Here is an 18,194-nt window from a genome sequence, read left to right as displayed (position 1 = left end):
CACATGTAAAGTAGGCGTGGCAGAAACAAATTCCAGAAAAAGCAGGTCGATGGTTTTTTCTACACATTATCTACCAAAAGCCTCTTTCATAAATCTAAAATGAGCGAGATCTAAAAACAAGCAACTAACCACACTTTTTTTCTCTCATGAACACAGATGCTTAAAATCAAAAATACACAGAAAACACTTTTTTTCAGTTAATACTGTTAGTTCAAACTGCAAATCACCAAGGTTGAAACTGACATTTCAAGAATAAATTAGTTCTGAAAAAATACTGAATGATCAAGATAAAAGAAGGAGATTTAAGTTTGAAAAGCTGTTGTAATTTTCAATGATTTATGCATGCCAGACGGTGGTCTAAGGTTACTAGGGTTTATTCAAGTCTAAAGTTGGCACACTGTGCTGAGGAGGAAAAGGATCAGAATTAACTCAAATTAAACAAACAAAAGTTTCAACATGAAATCTTGTTTAAAACACACAGATGAAAATACAAAAATGCACACTTTTTCTTTCTGTCTCATTATCTCTCAAACTCCCTAACACAGATGACAGTGCAAGTCTGTTAAAAAAAGTGATAGTAAAACATGATCCCATTGGGGTCAAAGGGTGCAAGGTCAGGGTCAAGGCCAAGGTCAAACATCAAAGGTTACCTTCGCTCTGTTCTCGATCATCGTCAGAATCGTACATGTGCCAGCTCAGGCGATCTTTAGCAAGGAAGATACATGCAAAGTTTTGTTACAAAGCAGTTAGAATCATGAACAGTGAACAGTTTGAAATTGAGGTGTATGTTAAAACTACGACCAAAGCACCAGCAATAAAAAAAACTATTTACGACAATGATTAAAGTGCGTACAGGCAATGTAAAGTTTTATGTGCAAGGGTTATCTGTCAGACCGTTCTATCACCCTTCAGAATTTTTATCAGGACCAACTGCCATGCCAGATAACCCTTGTATTATATAATTATGTCAATGGATACATATATGGTGATGATGACAGAAACATGAAATCACTTGCAGAAAGGGCATTTAATACAGCAGACCTACACACATACACACAATGACAGCCACAACATATGGTAACAAGCAGTCTCAATTTGAAGAAAAAAAAGCACAAATATGTTCATGCTCTGTAAAAGCCAGCTATCTTCAGCAAGAAAAGAAGCTTTTCTGCATATAAAATACGTATTAGAAAAAAACTTGCTTTCTTTGTGAAAGCTGCTGTAAGCATGTTTCAGCGAGTGAAAAGCCCTAGTGTGTACTGGGAAGCAGAATTTTGTCTAGATTTGCAGCAAGCAATTTTCAAAAATGAAAAAGTAATCTGATTTTGATAAAACTGCAAAAATTGCATCAAACTCTATGAAGCACGTGTATACATTCAAGCATGCACTCCAGGGAGACTAAAAAGCCATTGAGCTGGCATCAGGAACAGAGAAACTTCGTTTGATTTAAAATGGGCAGTGATGTTCCCACGCCTCAGTCTTCGGTCTCTTCTACTCCTTCTTCTTCGTTCATGGGCTGAAACTCCCACGTTCACTCATGTTTATGCACTAGTGGATTTTTACGTGCATGACCGGTTTTTACCCTGCCATTCAGGCGGTCATACGTCGCTTTCGGGGGAAGCATGCGGGGTATTTTCGTGTTTCTATAACCCACCAAACTCTGAATGGATTACAGGATATTTTCCATGTGCACTTGGTCTTGTGCTTGCCTGTACACACGAATGGGGTATAAGGCACTAGCAGGTCTGCACATAAGTTGACCTGGGAGATCGGAAAAATCTCCACCCTTAACCCACCATGCAGCCGCGGCCAGGATTTGAAAACACGACCTTCCGGTTAGGAAGCCGATGCCTTATCCACAAGGCCACTTCGCCCGTCAGTCTTCGGTCATTTATGCATCATTTTGATCTGACGTATTGTTCTGACCCCAGGCCGGTCGACTTTTTGATAGCTTTGTCAAGTGGGATGTCTTTTGACATAACATTTTTATGTGGTCAGGACATTTTGACCAATAGATACTTTGACTCCAGGTCCAACTGACATATTTTTCTCTGTCTGGGAACAACACTGAATGGATTATCTTCCTTGGATTGCTGCCTAAGTGCTGGGTAAGATTTGATCAGATACGTACTTGGTCTTGAAATACCAAGTACCTGAAACTTTTCCCTTTTTTTTCCACACCAATTATAGTAAGCGCGAACCTCTCCTTTCACTCTTGCTGCGCAAACAGCCTTGAATTTTTCCTGCACTAAAAGTCTCCACAACACACTTGACCACATCAATTGCATTCCTAACCCATCCCTATCTCTCACCTTTGCGACTCCAGAGCGTCTTGGCCATGTCGTGGACCAGACGACAGTAGCCGTCAATGAGGTCGGCCATGTCTTCTGCAGTGTCCAAAGACAGGCACGTGATCATCAGGGGTTCTGTGGCGCCCGCAATCTTCAGTTGCAAGATGCCTTTGCCATCATCCGCCGAAACCGTCTGGATTGACTGGACCTGGGCAAACTCGGCCAAATGGGTCGGCTGCAAAATAAAAGAATGCGTCAGGTTGACATTTTTTGCTCATAGCAGAGAAGAGAAGACAAGATAAGAGAAAAAACGGCATCTTGTACACAGTTGTTGTTTTCTACAATGTTCAACAGGTTATCAAAGGAGCAAGCAAAGACCTTTTTTTGTGAAATACAAAGTCCCCAAAATCAACCACTCTGGTATGAAACAAAGTGAGTTAAACTGTGCAGTGACTGTGAAGCCAAAATAAAATCAGTCCAGCTGCATCCATTCTGCAGATAAATGTTTGCTAAATCGTGCTCCTGTTTCATAATTATTTCATGTTTTGCGCCCCACATCACATTAATCTTTCCTCCCAGATCCCTTCTCCATGTTCCTAGAGTCACCTGCAATTCACATCAGTATTCAGATTAATTTGTAACAAAACCTTTATTACAAGAACGTTTCAAAGATTGAATGAATATAAAAGTAGAATAAACCAAGGAGTACAGTGGAACCCTCCTCTTAGGACGCCCCAATTTAAGACTTCCTACTTCTTCTTCTTCGTTCATGGGCTTAGACTCCCACGTTCACTCATGTTTTTTAGCACGAGTGGATTTTTACGTGTATGACCGTTTTTACCCTTGCCATTCAGGCAGCATACGCTGATTTTGGGGGAGGCATGCTGGGTATTTTTGTGTTCCTATAACCCACCGAACTCTGACATGGATTACAGGATCTTTTCCGTGCGCACTTGGTCTTGTGCTTGCATGTACACACGAAGGGGGTTAAGTCACTAGCAGGTCTGCACATAAGTTGACCTGGGAGATCGGAAAAATCTCCACTCTTAACCCACCAGGCGGCAGCGACCAGGATTCGAACTCACGACCTCCCGATTAGGAGGCCGACGTCTTACCACCAAGCCACTGCGCCCGTCAAGACTTCCTACCTTTAAAGACCATCCTTTTTTAAGATTTTCTGTTCACAACCTCTATAACTTTACCCTTATTTTAAGACTCCCTCCTTTCTAAGACTCGATTTTCTGTTCACAACCTCTATAAATTTACCCCCATTTTAAGACTCCCTCCTTTCTAAGACTCGATTTTCTGTTCACAACCTCTATAAATTTACCCCCATTTTAAGACTCCCTCCTTTCTAAGACTCGATTTTCTGTTCACAACCTCTATAAATTTACCATTTTAAGACTCCCTACTTTCTAAGACCCTGTTTTCTGTTCACAACCTCTATAAATTTACCCCCATTTTAAGACTCCCTACTTTCTAAGACCCTGTTTTCTGTTCACAACCTCTATAAATTTACCCCCATTTTAAGACTCCCTACTTTCTAAGACCCTGTTTTCTGTTCACAACCTCTATAAATTTACCCCCATTTTAAGACTCCTTACTTTCTAAGACCTTGTTTTCTGTTCACAACCTCTATAAATTTACCCCCATTTTAAGACTCCCTACTTTCTAAGACCCTGTTTTCTGTTCACAACCTCTATAAATTTACCCCCATTTTAAGACTCCCTACTTTCTAAGACCCTGTTTTCTGTTCACAACCTCTATAAATTTACCCCCATTTTAAGACTCCCTCCTTTCTAAGACCCTGTTTTCTGTTCACAACCTCTATAAATTTACCCCCATTTTAAGACTCCCTCCTTTCTAAGACCCTGTTTTCTGTTCACAACCTCTATAAATTTACCCCCATTTTAAGACTCCCTACTTTCTAAGACTCGATTTTCTGTTCACAACCTCTATAAATTTACCCCCATTTTAAGACTCCCTACTTTCTAAGACCCTGTTTTCTGTTCACAACCTCTATAAATTTACCCCCATTTTAAGACTCCCTCCTTTCTAAGACTCGATTTTCTCAGATTTTGGGAGGTCATAAAAGGGAGGTTCCACAGTATAAGAATGACAGTATACTACTTACAGAGGAGGCCTTCCCAGTGAGGTAGCTGATGCCCACATCTGGGCCTATCACAATTTCTACATCGATGCTCCACCCAGACTGCAACACAGACATACTGCAACTTTAATACATTCATAATATTTCTTTTCATACCACAAGTACTAAAACTTCTGCAGGAATCTACAAATATATTTGTGTGTTTGCTTAGCACACCATGTCTAATGCCCAGGTTTCATACTCATTTTTATCCTCATGAGCTGGCATGTATTCAACAGCACAGATAAAACTTTGTCAGCAAAATCTCCCTATCTACCCTTCTTTCTCACACTCTCTCGCACACGCACATTCACACACTTATATCTCTATCTGTCTCTGTACTCATGAGCTGGCATACATGTATTCAACAGCACAGATAGAACTATTGTCAGCAAAATCAACTTATCTACCTCTCTCACACTTTCTCACACTTACACACCCACACACACACACACTTTCACTCACACACACATGCACACACACACACACACACAGTCTCTCTCTGTACTCACCCCTAGTGCGCCCTTAAATCTTTCCTGGTTGAAGCTGCAGACGACGAAGAGGGTTTCAAAGAACTTGTACACACACTCTGATTCGCTCAGTTGGGCATACTGACGAAAATGGTTTTGTATCAACTTCCTCAAGGCTTTTGGCTGCAACACAAACACCAAGTAGGAATTATTTACAATGGCTCTGCCAAATTAGACAAAAACTTCTTTTCAAGTGTAGCCGTGTGGAGATTTCACGGCCACTGTCTTTGCTTTTCTCTGCCAATCCCTGTCCCGTTTATTCCCCGTGAGGCAACCATGTGTGTATCACCGTATGTCTTTGTTGTACTTGTGCTTTGGATGCATGTGTCGTGGTTAGTTGAATGTTTACATGCTGATTGGTTAATTCGTATTATGCGCGCGCTTTCGTCCCCCGATAGCGTAAGGCGGTCAGTCTGACCCGTGACGCAAAGGTGACAAGACCCTGGGCGGTCTGTGTGTGTGTTAAGTGATTTGAGACCGGCGATTTGTTGAACGGCCCCGCCATAACTTCGTTTGTTTAATTCTGCATTAAAGAGTGAACTGTAAGTAGAGTTTGGTTCTTGTTTGTATTATTGTATTTGCTAGGTTTGATCAGGCCTATGATGTGTTATGAGCGTGTGATTGATGCATTGGTGTGCAAGTACTATGTGTTAGCCATTTTGATCGTCAGTAGTGACGTCATAGCGTCTGTTTCGTTGTTTTGCCCCTAACGCTACTTACCCGCTAACAATGTTCACTGTCACGCTTCGATATCCGTGATCGTTTGTTTAGGGAATTAGGTTTGTCTCTCCTTTCTCTCCCCCCCCCCTTCCTTTTTAGTTCAGTTTAACTGCTGAGTATTTGTTATCGTTATGAACATTTCCTTTGCGCTTCATTGTGTCATGTTCTTATTTTGTTTTCTTTTCTTTTTCATGTGTCTGCAGACACTGCCTTCTGGTGTACTTTAATAAAGACATGTTAGATCAACCTCTGTCTCGGCGTCTCATGTGAATACTTCCTGGCCTATCCCCCCTTCCACTCCACCTTATCACACAAGTAAACAAGTCGCGTAAGGCGAAAATACAATATTTAGTCAAGTAGCTGCCATTTTTCAGCAAGACCGTATACTCGTAGCATCGTCAGTCCACCGCTCATGGCAAAGGCAGTGAAATTGACAAGAAGAGCGGGGTAGTAGTTGCGCTAAGAAGGATAGCACGCTTTTCTGTACCTCTCTTTGTTTTAACTTTCTGAGCGTGTTTTTAATCCAAACATATCATATCTATATGTTTTTGGAATCAGGAACCGACAAGGAATAAGATGAAAGTGTTTTTAAATTGATTTGGACAATTTAATTTTGATAATAATTTTTATATATTTAATTTTCAGAGCTTGTTTTTAATCCAAATATAACATATTTATATGGTTTTGGAATCAGCAAATGATGGAGAATAAGATAAACGTAAATTTGGATCGTTTTATAAATTTTTATTTTTTTTTACAATTTTCAGATTTTTAAAGGCACAGTAAGCCTCCCGTAAACCATCACAGAGCTCCCCGAGCGTCTAAATACAGTACAAGCATACTTCCATTTGAACGCTCACCGAACGGGAACATCCTGGCTGCTTTCTGTCGAGCGTGAGACATTTTCAAAGAATTTATTTTCGTAGACTTGTTCCGTTAACAACAACGGCGCCTCGTTTTTGCGCTAGACCTAACTTTTAAAATCTAAATAATAAATTAACAGCTTGTTACACAAACATTCTTTAATCATAAAAGAATTCGTTTTTCATCAAGACAAGATCAGAACAATTCGAAGTTGTGAAAGTTTAAAAAAAGAAAAGCCCGGAAGCAGGGTCACGCAAGGGTCGTAGCAGACGACGGCCGGTTTATCAGTGCAAATCGCCGTTCCTCTCAACAGTCAAAAGCCATCGCTAGAGTTCTTGTGAACCACAGCCGTTGTTTCGTGCATAAAAAAAACGTGCTATTGTAGATAAGCTCACGTCGAGTCGCATTCAAATGACTAACTATGACGACTGCATTGTGAAAAGGGAAAACTGGATCACACGGGTTCACGATGGCTCAGGGGTAAGATAAACCACGCAAAAATAAATTCTTTGAAAATTGTTCGCTCTTTACGGAGGGCACCTAGGATGTTCTCAATTGGTGAGTGTTTAAATGAAATGGTGTTTGTACTGTGTGTAAAAGCCTGACCGTATCTGTGATGGTTTACGGGAGGCTTACTCTGCCTTTAATGACCAAAGTCATTCATTAATTTTTAAGCCACCAAGCTGAAATGCAATACCGAACCCCGGGCTTCGTCGAAGATTACTTGACCAAAATTTCAACCAATTTGGTTGAAAAATGAGGGCGTGACAGTGCCGCCTCAACTTTCACGAAAAGCCGGATATGACGTCATCAAAGACATTTATCAAAAAAATGAAAAAAACGTTCGGGGATTTCATACCCAGGAACTCTCATGTCAAATTTCATAAAGATCGGTCCAGTAGTTTAGTCTGAATCGCTCTACACACACACACACACGCACGCACGCACGCACACACATACGCACATACACCACGACCCTCGTTTCGATTCCCCCTCGATGTTAAAATATTTAGTCAAAACTTGACTAAATATAAAAAACACAGAGATAAATCATTCTACTATTATCTCTTCACCCTATCTACAGCAGCACTTTATTCTGGTGCCAGAAGCTTAAGACCAATGACCATGTTTAATTGAATACTGGCTGTAAAGATTTCAGCATGGAACTTGGAGGTGGGTTGCATAGGTTTTTTCCTATATGCTGTCACAGGTCTGCTTCAAGAAAATATCTCATAAAATCAATACATGTGCTGAGAAAAAACAAGCTGTGCAAGGCATGTGTGTGACCTACTGACACAGTGTGGGCCCATATCAAAGAAATGCAGACAAGGCATCTTTAGACTTTACTTGCCAGCTGGGGTATGGGGGACAGCTGTGCTATTCTTTGCAATACAAGGAAACATGTCGCAAAGAATACAGGCGACGTAAACAGTTTTCAACATCAAACGGACGGGGTTTTTTTTTGCTGTTGCTTTTTGTTGTTTTCATTTTCCTCGTTGGCAAACAATGAACTTGTAAACTGCATGTCACAAGAAATACATGTGATGCAAACAGTTTTCAACACCCTAAGACTTTGTGTGTGTGTGTGTGTGTGTATTGTTCTTAGGCAAACATTGAACTAGTTAGCTGCATAATTTCTGTTATGTCAGAACCATTTCCCTGTTCCTTTGTTTCCGTCCTTTTTCCCTACTATTTTAACTGGTGCACATGCCTTGCTTATGGACAGAGGAAGGTAAATGACTCAAGGTAATGTTGGCGGCGCAAGGCATAATCTTTTATCTGTAGTCACTTGTTTGTTACACCGATTGATAGTTTTATGAGGAGTAAACTATGATGACATTACCCCCTAACATATCTCCTGGGCGGGGATATAGCTCAGTTGGTAGCGCGCTGGATTTGTATTCAGTTGGCCGCTGTCAGCGTGAGTTCAAACCCACGTTCCGCGGAAATTTATTTCTCAGAGTCAACTTTGTGTGCAGACTCTCTTCGGTGTCCAAACACCCTCCGTGTACACTACATTGGGGTGTGCACGTTAAAGATCCCACAATTGACAAAAGGGTCTTTCCTGGCAAAATTGCATAGGCACAGTTAATAATTGTCTACCTATACCCGTTTGACTGGGAATAATAGGCCGTGAAAGGTAAATATGCGCCGAAATGGCTGCAATCTACTGGCCGTATAACATTTCATCTCACACGGCATCATTGCAGAGCGCCTAGAACTGTACCCACGGAATATGCGCGATATAAGCAACAAAATTACAAAATAGGGCAGGAGCAGGACATGTGAAACAGGCCCACCGATTTTCAAATGATTCTCATCCAAATTAAAAGGGATTAAAAAATGCGTCCAACTTTTCCACCCGATTCTCAAGTGGGTTACCCCTACACACTCTCAGGTTGGAGGCTATATTTAGCTGACTGTGCGCATGCTCATAATTGGATCGCTTTGTTACGCATCTCACACCTCGACACGAAAAGTCTGCGAGCCACTTTAACTGCTGTTTCAAAGTTGGCAAAGCGTTTCTGTTGTTCACATTGTATCGATTTTCAACTAACTTTGTTTTAACAACACAAAAAAACATGATTTGAATGATGGCTGGAAACTAGTTAAAAATCGTTCATGGGAACAGCGCTTTATAAAAAAAATCAGTTTTACATTCGACGTTCACACACAGCACTGACCTATCTAACTTTGTTTTAACAACAACAACAAACCCGATTTGAATGATGGTTAAAAAACGGTTAAAAATCAGCCAAGTGAACATAACTTCACAAAAGATTCAGTTTTACACCAGACGTTGACACACAGCACTGACCTTCATGCTTTCAATGAGGCACTTTGGCAGGAATCTCTTGAGGCCCACCTCCTTCTCCAGGTATTCAAAGTTGGATTTCTTGTCCAGGGCCACCTGGGGCATGTCTTTGAAGAACCGCCTGCAAGGCAAACACACACTCTTGTACAATTGTACCCTATGCTCAATTTTGTGTGTATGTATTTTCTGGATTGCTTCCCTTTACTGGCTGAGTACAGTAAGGTTTTCTGTACCACACTCTGTTTCGTCTCAACTGATGTTTTCCATCAAATATGTACCTGTGTAACCAATGCTTTACATGGATCTATACTTTCAAATCACTGGTAATTCTTATAAATGTGCTTTTGGGCACATCTCTTGTGTCAAAACTAAGGTATGATGAAAATACCTGGTAATGTGTAATTCATTTGCATGGGCATGATCTACACAGGTTGGCTTACTGTTCAGCTGAAGTGAAACAACACAATCCCGCAAAGCCTGATATGTACAAGATAATGTACAGTGAGCTGCAACTGGTGCCGTTCAAAGTGACAATCATTCTGCCCCTGTGACTGTTCAAGATGGCATTCCCATTAGCAAGACTTCACTCGTCAGAGTTTCACTGTTCTTAAAAGTTCAACATGCATGCTCATCTTCATCATGGTGAGTTTGAAAACTGACCTCATTTCTATGCATCCTAGTTTGATGGCCACATCTGTGTCGACTTGTTCCGCCAAGTCTCTCATGTAGTCTGACCGCACCTGGAACATGCACAAAGAGACAAAGGTAAGTTTCTTTAATGTCACACGCTTTCCTTCTTTGCCACTACTAAAGCAAACGTGTGCAAGATTGTATGTTACACGCTTTGGAGCATGTGCAAGAACGGATTCAAACTCGAACTCGTCCCTCCAAAAGCCCCAAAATGCACACACGACTTTTATTTCTCCTGCTGTTATCGTTTCTTCTCTTTACAAATTCTTCAACGCTCAGAATACTGAAAACGGCATCCCAGACGACAGTACTGTTTCCATACGCGAATATAGCTGCCCTTGGAAAGTGGCTCGCTCAGGAGGCCTGTTAGTCTGACACTATAAGGACAGAGTTCTGAACATAGATGACAAAGATTCCGGAATGAACAAACATTTCGCGGATGCAGACACAGAAAGACGTCATGAAGAATGCGATGCTTCAAAAGATACAGATTGTGACGATGACTGTGACGTCATTCACTTATACCGAGACGTCATTCACAGTTGTTCGGTCACTTCCGTCAAAAAGTAGATCTCTCCACAATGGCTGCTCCTGTGTTTAGGTTTGTCAAGCTTGAGTACACAAAACGTGTTTGTTCTCTCCTCTGTTGAAGCTGTGAGACTTAAATGCTATTCCGACTTGGTCGTGTGACAGAGTTTTCTTCCACACGAGATTAGCTGATGTCTAACTCAGCCTGACGGCTTCGTTAGACAATTAACGTAATCTCGTGTGGAAGAAAACGTCTGTCACACGACCAAGTCTGAATAGCAGGTATTGTCTTACTCATAGCTGTTTCATCAACAGTGTCAAATAATAAAAGTTGTAAGTGTGGGAATATGTGTAACTACCTGACTGTTACAAATACCCATGCTCCAGTCTCACCGACCTCTTTCTTAGGGGGTGGGGGGGGGGGGGGGGATCAAATAAGATCATGAGATTTAATCTACATTGGAGCAAGTGACAGAGAGACACAGACACACACACACACACACCCATCCAACCACTGACACACCAACCATTAATATATCCACTCATCCACACACACACAGAGTATAGTCACAACATTCCAGAGTACCTCGGGTGCTGATTCTTACCTCAGATCTTCTACCTTTGATGTCTTTCTGAGTTACGATCATCCCATTATGTGTGTACAAGAACTTGTAATGAGTTCATCTATCTAAACATTCACACTTCAACACACGTCACCCATTTTCTTTCAGACAAGGCCGACCACATGCAGTGCAACGTCTCTTTCATTAGCACTAACATCTATCCGACATCTTAGTCTACCCGTATGCTGGGAAAAGGAGTTACAAACAGATGTTTGCAGGGAAGATGACTTGCTTATCTATGCTCTGAAGCTCCCACCCATTCCCTGCTGAGGTGTGTAGTGAAGAAGAAAAAAAGGTACAGTGGAACAACCCTTTTAAGACCCCCCAAATTAAGACTTCCTCCCTTTTAAGACCCTGTTTTCTTGGACTTTCTACTCATAAACTCTGTAAATTTACACCCATTTTAAGACTTTATTTTTTAAGACCTTATTTTTCAGATTTTTGGAAGTCTTAAAAGGGGGGTTCCATTGTTCAAGGAAAAGCCAGGAGGAGGGCGGGGTGCAGGTGCAGGGAAGGTAGGCTCATACCTGTTATTAGATTAAATCTATCTTCTTCACACCAGGTTGCAAGACATAATTTCATGGTACATGTAAATTCAATTTGTCGCTCTCTCTTGATTCCTTTTCCCTGATGGAGAAAATTATTCATGGAACTGGTTCCCTCTTGCCATCTCTCTCATAACGCTCTCAGGGATGTTGATAGGTTTTATTTTCATTGGCAAATCTGGCGAAAAGGCCATATAACTAAGTTTTGGTCATTATTGGCAGTGAAATGAAAGTTTTGGCAATTTTTGTGAGTTTATTAAAGCAGTACTTGACGTCACATATGCCCCCACAGTGAAAGAAAGTTCTGTAGTTCTGTTGAAATGAAGGCAAAGTTTATGGGCAATTTGAAAGCAGTTATGGGCGATTTGAAAGAAGTTTTGTGCGATTTGAAAGCAGTTATGGGCGATCTGAAAGAAGTTTTGTGCGATTTGAAAGCAGTTATGGGCGATTTGAAAGAAGTTTTGTGCGATTTGAAAGAAGTTATGGGCGATCTGAAAGAAGTTTTGTGCGATTTGAAAGCAGTTATGGGCGATTTGAAAGAAGTTTTGTGAGATTTGAAAGAAGTTTTGTGAGATTTGAAGTTTTGTGTGATTTGAAAGCAGTTATGGGCGATTTGAAAGAAGTTTTGTGAGATTTGAAAGAAGTTTTGTGAGATTTGAAGTTGTGTGATTTGAAAGCAGTTATGTGCGATTTGAAAGAAGTTTTGTGAGATTTAAAAGAAGTTTTGTGAGATTTGAAGTTTTGTGTGATTTGAAAGCAGTTATGGGTGATTTGAAAGCAGTTATGGGTGATTTGAAAGAAGTTTTGTGAGATCTGAAAGAAGTTTTGTGAGATTTGGAAGAAGTTTTGTGAGATTTGAAAGAAGGGCAATTTGAAAGAAGTTTTGGGCGATCTGAAAGAAGTTTTGGGCAATTTGAAAGAAGTTTTGGGCAATTTGAAAGAAAGTTTTGGGCGATTTGAAAGAAAGTTTTGGGCGATTTGAAAGACATTTTGGGCATCTTAATGACTGCCAACGCCGATCAACATCTGCATCCCTCTCACTTATTCAGCAACCCCTTTTCTAAACACGTCCATGCATGCAACATCCATCACACCGGCATTGACAGAAACACATTCACACATGCTATTCCAACATCAAAGACATTCTACAGTTTGTCAAGCAGTTCCCTGGAAAAGACTTCTCCAGGTTCGCAACTGTCAGGATGCTCTAATGAGTTTAAAAGATCTGGCAGCAGCTTGGAAACAGGTGTACCTATCTATCCCGCAGTGCCAAATGCAAGTCAGCTTTTCAGCTCCTAGCAGCCCTCAAAAACTGACAACTAATTTCACAGCAGGAAATATGCCTGTGTGGTCAAAAAAATGTGCCGTGACTGTGCAAAGTGAAAGACTCTGTCTGCTTTCTAAGTAGCCACGTAGAATTCAGTAGGACTACAGTGGACATTTTATGCTGATGAAAATGCAACCAAAATGTGGTCATAAAAAGAGGAGTGATAAAATGTATTGTACTGTAATTGTACACCCAAGTAAAGGTTGGATCCCATTAGAGCAGAGGTAGGAGATATTAAATCCCGTTGTGTCAGCAACAAAAATGGGGTATGGATGCAGTTTGCTGGTGGTAAGAAATAACAAAAATTGTGTAAGAGAAATTCTTTGATTTCCCTGTGGACATGTGTAGTGATGCTAACACGAAGAGCACCAAAGATTTAACCACTTCCACACCCAAACTGTGCCAGGCCTAGGCAAAGAAATTCATTTCCATGATGGTCCAGAAGAGCTTGAAGGAACCGTCCTCTTGTCAGCCACCACCAATCTTTCAAGCCTTTTACATGGGATAAGATTTGAACACATGCCAAAAATCAACTGCTAGGCTGCTTTCTCTGCCGAGTGGGAATTAATTGTATAACTGACACCAGTGTCAACTTATTTCAACAAAAAAGTCCACTCTGCAAAGAGCCCACTCAGACTCTTACTTTTTGGTACATGTTCAAGTGAAAGAATGCTCTAATTTTTCTGAGCGAACGCAGAAGAAGACAATTTTGAGCAAAAGCTTGAACAGATCTTTGATGGTCAACACGATTGTTCACACGGGAAAGGAACGTGTGTTTAATGCTGTCCACAAAGATATCTTCCTCCCAGGAGTTGTGTCTGGCTCAAACACAGACACACATGTGTGGCAACAAAACGTCAGAAGCTAGGAAAAAGAAGTCCCTAAGTTTTTAGTCACGCCTGGGTGCTGCAGCGGTTGTGTGGTAAATGAAACAGCCGTTTTCCTCTAACTTCCTCCCCTGCCGTCTTCAGGCCCCATGGTGGGAGGCGTAGAAGGTGTTCCTCCTTACGCCTCACCTGTCTGGGATTGAAACCCTTCAGGTGTTCCGTTTTGTTCAGCACTCGAGTTTTGACTGTTCTACCTGCTGCGACTACACACACTTTGTCTTACGGAGGGCGGTAAATGAATGAGAGTGAAGTACTTGGCACTGAAGCTATCAGCGAAAGATGCTGATCACTCTTATTCCCTTCCCATCCCTGATTTTTCTAAGTTAATCAAGAGGTTTGTGTCTTCCCACACAGTCTGGAAATTCCAGTTTCATTTGGTTTTTGCTCAGATGTTTATTTTAAGTTCAAAATATTATTTTCTACATTTGGGGAAGCTTTTGATGGTAGTTTTAGTGTACATCACCCCCCAAACTTGGTGATGGAAGAGATGGTAGAGTGGGAGGAGCTGCATTATAGAACATTCATTATTCAAGAAATTAGGGGATGGTGGTGGCGGTGTGGGGGTGTTGTGGGGTTTAGGAGAACTTTCTGCAAGCATATTAATGTCTACCCTATAATCTCAGTGCACAAACTATGTAACCAACAACTGAATATCACAAGGATGCCACCCCTAATTTACTGATTTCCACTTTAGAGAGAAAGGGGGAGATGAGGGGGGGGGGGGGGGGAGCTAATGAGAGGGGAGGCGCTACACGTTTAAAATATAAATTGACAGAACCCTCCCTACATTTTATAAATTTATGTGATGATGAAAACTCGGTAAAACTGCCCCAGTAGACAGACTCCACATGAGAGTCATCAGCCTGATTTCAGCATCTCAAGATTTCTCTCTAAATAAAGTGATACCTCATTTGACTGCACACCCAGGTTGAATACACAGCAGGCAGCTGAAGAGACAGATATGCACGTGTGAAAAAGGCAGTGCAAGCATCGAGAAATTGAAGACCATCGTAGAAAGGAGTAGGTAGGGTTGGGGTGGGTTAGAAAGATAGTGCAAGCACAGAGAAATTGAAGAGCATCGTAGAAAGGAGTAGGTAGGGTTGGGGTGGGTTAGAAAGATATTGCAAGCACAGAGAAATTGAAGAGCATCATAGAAAGGAGTAGGTAGGGTTGGGGTGGGTTAGAAAGATAGTGCAAGCACAGAGAAATAGAAGAGCAGGGTATAAAGGAGTTGGTTGCATGGTGGGGGGTAGATTTCAGACGTGAAAATCAGCACGGGAATCAGCAATGCAGACTAGAGTCTGAAGTCATCAGTTGCACATAAATTGCGCAATTCCAGCACCTTCTGTCTGTGCAACCCACCTGGTCGTAGAGGTAGTAGAATGTCACTTTGTCCCTGGAATACAGCTCCTGGAAGCTTCTGGGCAGGTAACGTACCCTCAGCTCATACCTGCACGAGGAAAACACACTGAATCAATAAAAGGAGCAATATAGGAAGGGAGCTGCGCATATTGCCAGCATGATAAAAACATGCTTAATTTTGTTATTTCTTTTATTACACCCAAACATGCATACACCTGTGTACCTCATCTAAAAGTCGGGGTAACACCCGGGAACATGCTCCTAATGGTTTCACCGTTAGGGCGTAAAGCAACATTATCATCATTTATTTCTTTTAAATTACTCATTCTTGCTGAGCTGACCTTGAAGCTGGTAAAAATAACAATGGAAGTGGAACTAGCTAGTTCCTTGTTTGTGGAACAGCTAGTCACATAGAGGAATGATTTTTGTCTGTGTATGTGTGATATATGTATAGGTTACAACACGAGTGGTTTTTTATATGGCTTGTATTTCAGTCAAGACCCAGCGGATGAATATCATCGGGAGACACGAGCCTCTGGCGAGTGGCTCTCGATTGATATTCCCGCTGGGTCTTGACTGAAATACAAGCCATATAAAAAACCACGAGTGTTGTAATCTGTATATCCCATTCTACCATCAAACACAAAGTGTAGACTACTAGCGGCACTGTTGCGATCTGTGCAGGGTAAAACTGTTGCCAGCGAGACTTAGCCCTTTTGCAACCTTAAACTAAGTGACCGTCGCTGAAAAAATAAAACGAATGAGTGCATCGATAAGTACGCGGTAACACTACTTTCAGACCATTTAAAAGCTTTAAGTAAAGGTTCATAAGTTGCAAGAAAGTAATGAAGTCGAATAGAAATTAATTTAGTTGAAGCGCACAATTCTTTTGTTTTGCGTTTCAGGTCGGCAGAACGGGCGAAACGGGGTTGGGACCCATTTGGCTTACTCGATTCAGAATTGATTCCACGTTGTTTTTCTCGAACGTGTGTAATTAGGCTTATTGACAGAGAAGCAAATTTTAGGGAACAAATATGTAGGTTTAGATTTAACCATTTGCTCCCTATTTGAAATGTATCTACGTGATAAACTGTTTTGCGAGTGTGTTTGCATGGATGAACTTAAACTGGTATGGGGTGTGAGGAAAACGCGACCGACACGTCTGTCACCGCCGATTGATTGCATTTTGAAGGAATATGACTGGATTACGGAAAAATATGTGGACTTACTGCAGAGCCAGGCAAAAGAGTAGACTTGCTCGCAAAACACGTGAAACAGCCGATGTTTGATAGCTGAAGGCGCACACCAAAACAAACTACCGACAGATTCTCAAAAGTCGTCTGCTAACGATGCAAGGGGAGGGTACTCGTGTTTTTGTTTTGGTTCGCTAGCATCTGGTTATCTTGTAAGTTGAATGTTCGTTTTTTTCGACCTGCATTGCTTTCATAATGAAAGAAACTTTTGCTTATTGCATCTCATACATCAGATCAGTTCTGAGATTCATTTTTGCGTGCAACTGATATGGTTTTCTGAGCCGTGCAATACGATTTTAGAACTTCATACAAATGTGTCACATTGTTCGGCGCGAGGTCAAAGGTCGGGAGGAAAGTAGTCCTTTGCCCAAATCGGAATCTGCACTATCATATATTTTTTGGAGTCCATGATGTATTTATTGAGCTATAAAAATACAACATATATACCCATACTGAAGTAACAGAGACAAAGAAGGGAGGTCATGGGATATATATATATATAGCATGACGGTTCAGTTTTGGCATGCTCGAAGAAAAACACCAAAATGTCCCCTTACCGCAGTTCCTCTGGTTGGTGCTTGGCCTCGTATTTCTGTCTGACCTGGTACATGGTGAGGTCGTTGTGCAGCCAGTAGCCACGCCGCGTCCCCACGTGCATCAGCTTAAGGGCGAAGCATCGGGCAAAGTAACGCTCCCCCGCTGCCAGGCGCCCCACCACCAACCGGATTATATCCTGATGACAGAAAGAATTGAATGCATGGTCAAAACATGGGAAAACTTCAGTCATTTTCAGAAGTTTGTGACAGTCCTTGGCGCCTCCATTACTCCACAGTGAAAAAAGTTCAGAAGATCTGCCGGAATGACGGCAAATGTTTTTGCGATACGAAAGAAGTTTTGGTATGACTGCAACCGCGAGATGACATCCCTGCGAATAATTCTTCACCTGATCCTGGTCTGCCAAAGGCCAAATACACGCAGTCATACAGACACACACACACTCTCTCTCTCTCTCTCTCTAAAACAACCAGCTAACCACCCCCCCCCCCCCACCCCACAAACTTTATTACATATTAAGGATTATATTTATAGCATTAGATCCACTGACAGGGTCTTTTCTTACAGCTAATCCTTGCAACAACACAAACAAACAAGTCGCGTAAGGCGAAATTACTACATATAGTCAAGCTGTCGAACTCATGGGATGAAACTGAACGCACTGTATTTTTTCACCAAGACAGTACAGCTTCGTCAATCTCCGCGTGAAGGAAATCGCTCATCTCCCACGTGCAAAACGTAGTGATATTGACACGCCAGATTAGCGCGGTAGCGTATTGTGCTAAGCAGGAAAGTGCGCTTTTCTGTATTCTTGTTAACTTTCTGAGCTTGTTTTGAGTACAACCTATCATATCTATATGTTTTTGGAATCAGGAAATGATAAAGAATAAGATGAAATCATTTTTGGATCGATTTCCTAAATTCTAATCGTAAGATTAATTAATCTATTTTCGTTAATTGTGATCACATTTTAAGAGTAAACATGACATATGTATATATTTTTAGATTCAGAATGTGATGAAGAATACGATGCAATCAATTTTAAATCTGTTTGC

The 18,194-nt window shown here is 41.3% G+C and overlaps 1 protein-coding gene across 6 annotated transcripts in view; it reads right to left on the bottom strand.

The window, feature by feature from the left end:
• LOC138967180 (focal adhesion kinase 1-like) overlaps positions 1-18,194 on the bottom strand; it is a 170,855-nt gene that overhangs the window by 76,337 nt on the left and 76,324 nt on the right. For 5 of the 6 annotated variants that reach the window (XM_070339695.1, XM_070339699.1, XM_070339700.1 and 2 more), the window contains exons 3-10: positions 17,142-17,317; positions 15,332-15,419; positions 10,030-10,109; positions 9,373-9,490; positions 4,953-5,093; positions 4,426-4,503; positions 2,313-2,526; positions 651-704 (exon numbers count right to left, since the gene is read on the bottom strand). In XM_070339695.1, the coding sequence (XP_070195796.1) occupies positions 651-704; positions 2,313-2,526; positions 4,426-4,503; positions 4,953-5,093; positions 9,373-9,490; positions 10,030-10,109; positions 15,332-15,419; positions 17,142-17,317 (949 nt within the window). The remainder of the gene's footprint in view (positions 1-650; positions 705-2,312; positions 2,527-4,425; positions 4,504-4,952; positions 5,094-9,372; positions 9,491-10,029; positions 10,110-15,331; positions 15,420-17,141; positions 17,318-18,194) is intronic. The other variant, XM_070339697.1, reaches the window with a different exon arrangement.

This window comes from Littorina saxatilis, linkage group LG5 (genome assembly GCF_037325665.1).
Source record: "Littorina saxatilis isolate snail1 linkage group LG5, US_GU_Lsax_2.0, whole genome shotgun sequence".
NCBI lineage: Eukaryota > Metazoa > Mollusca > Gastropoda > Littorinimorpha > Littorinidae > Littorina > Littorina saxatilis.
The sequence above is the reverse complement of the archived record's forward strand: the minus strand, read 5'-3'. Positions and strand labels throughout refer to the sequence as shown.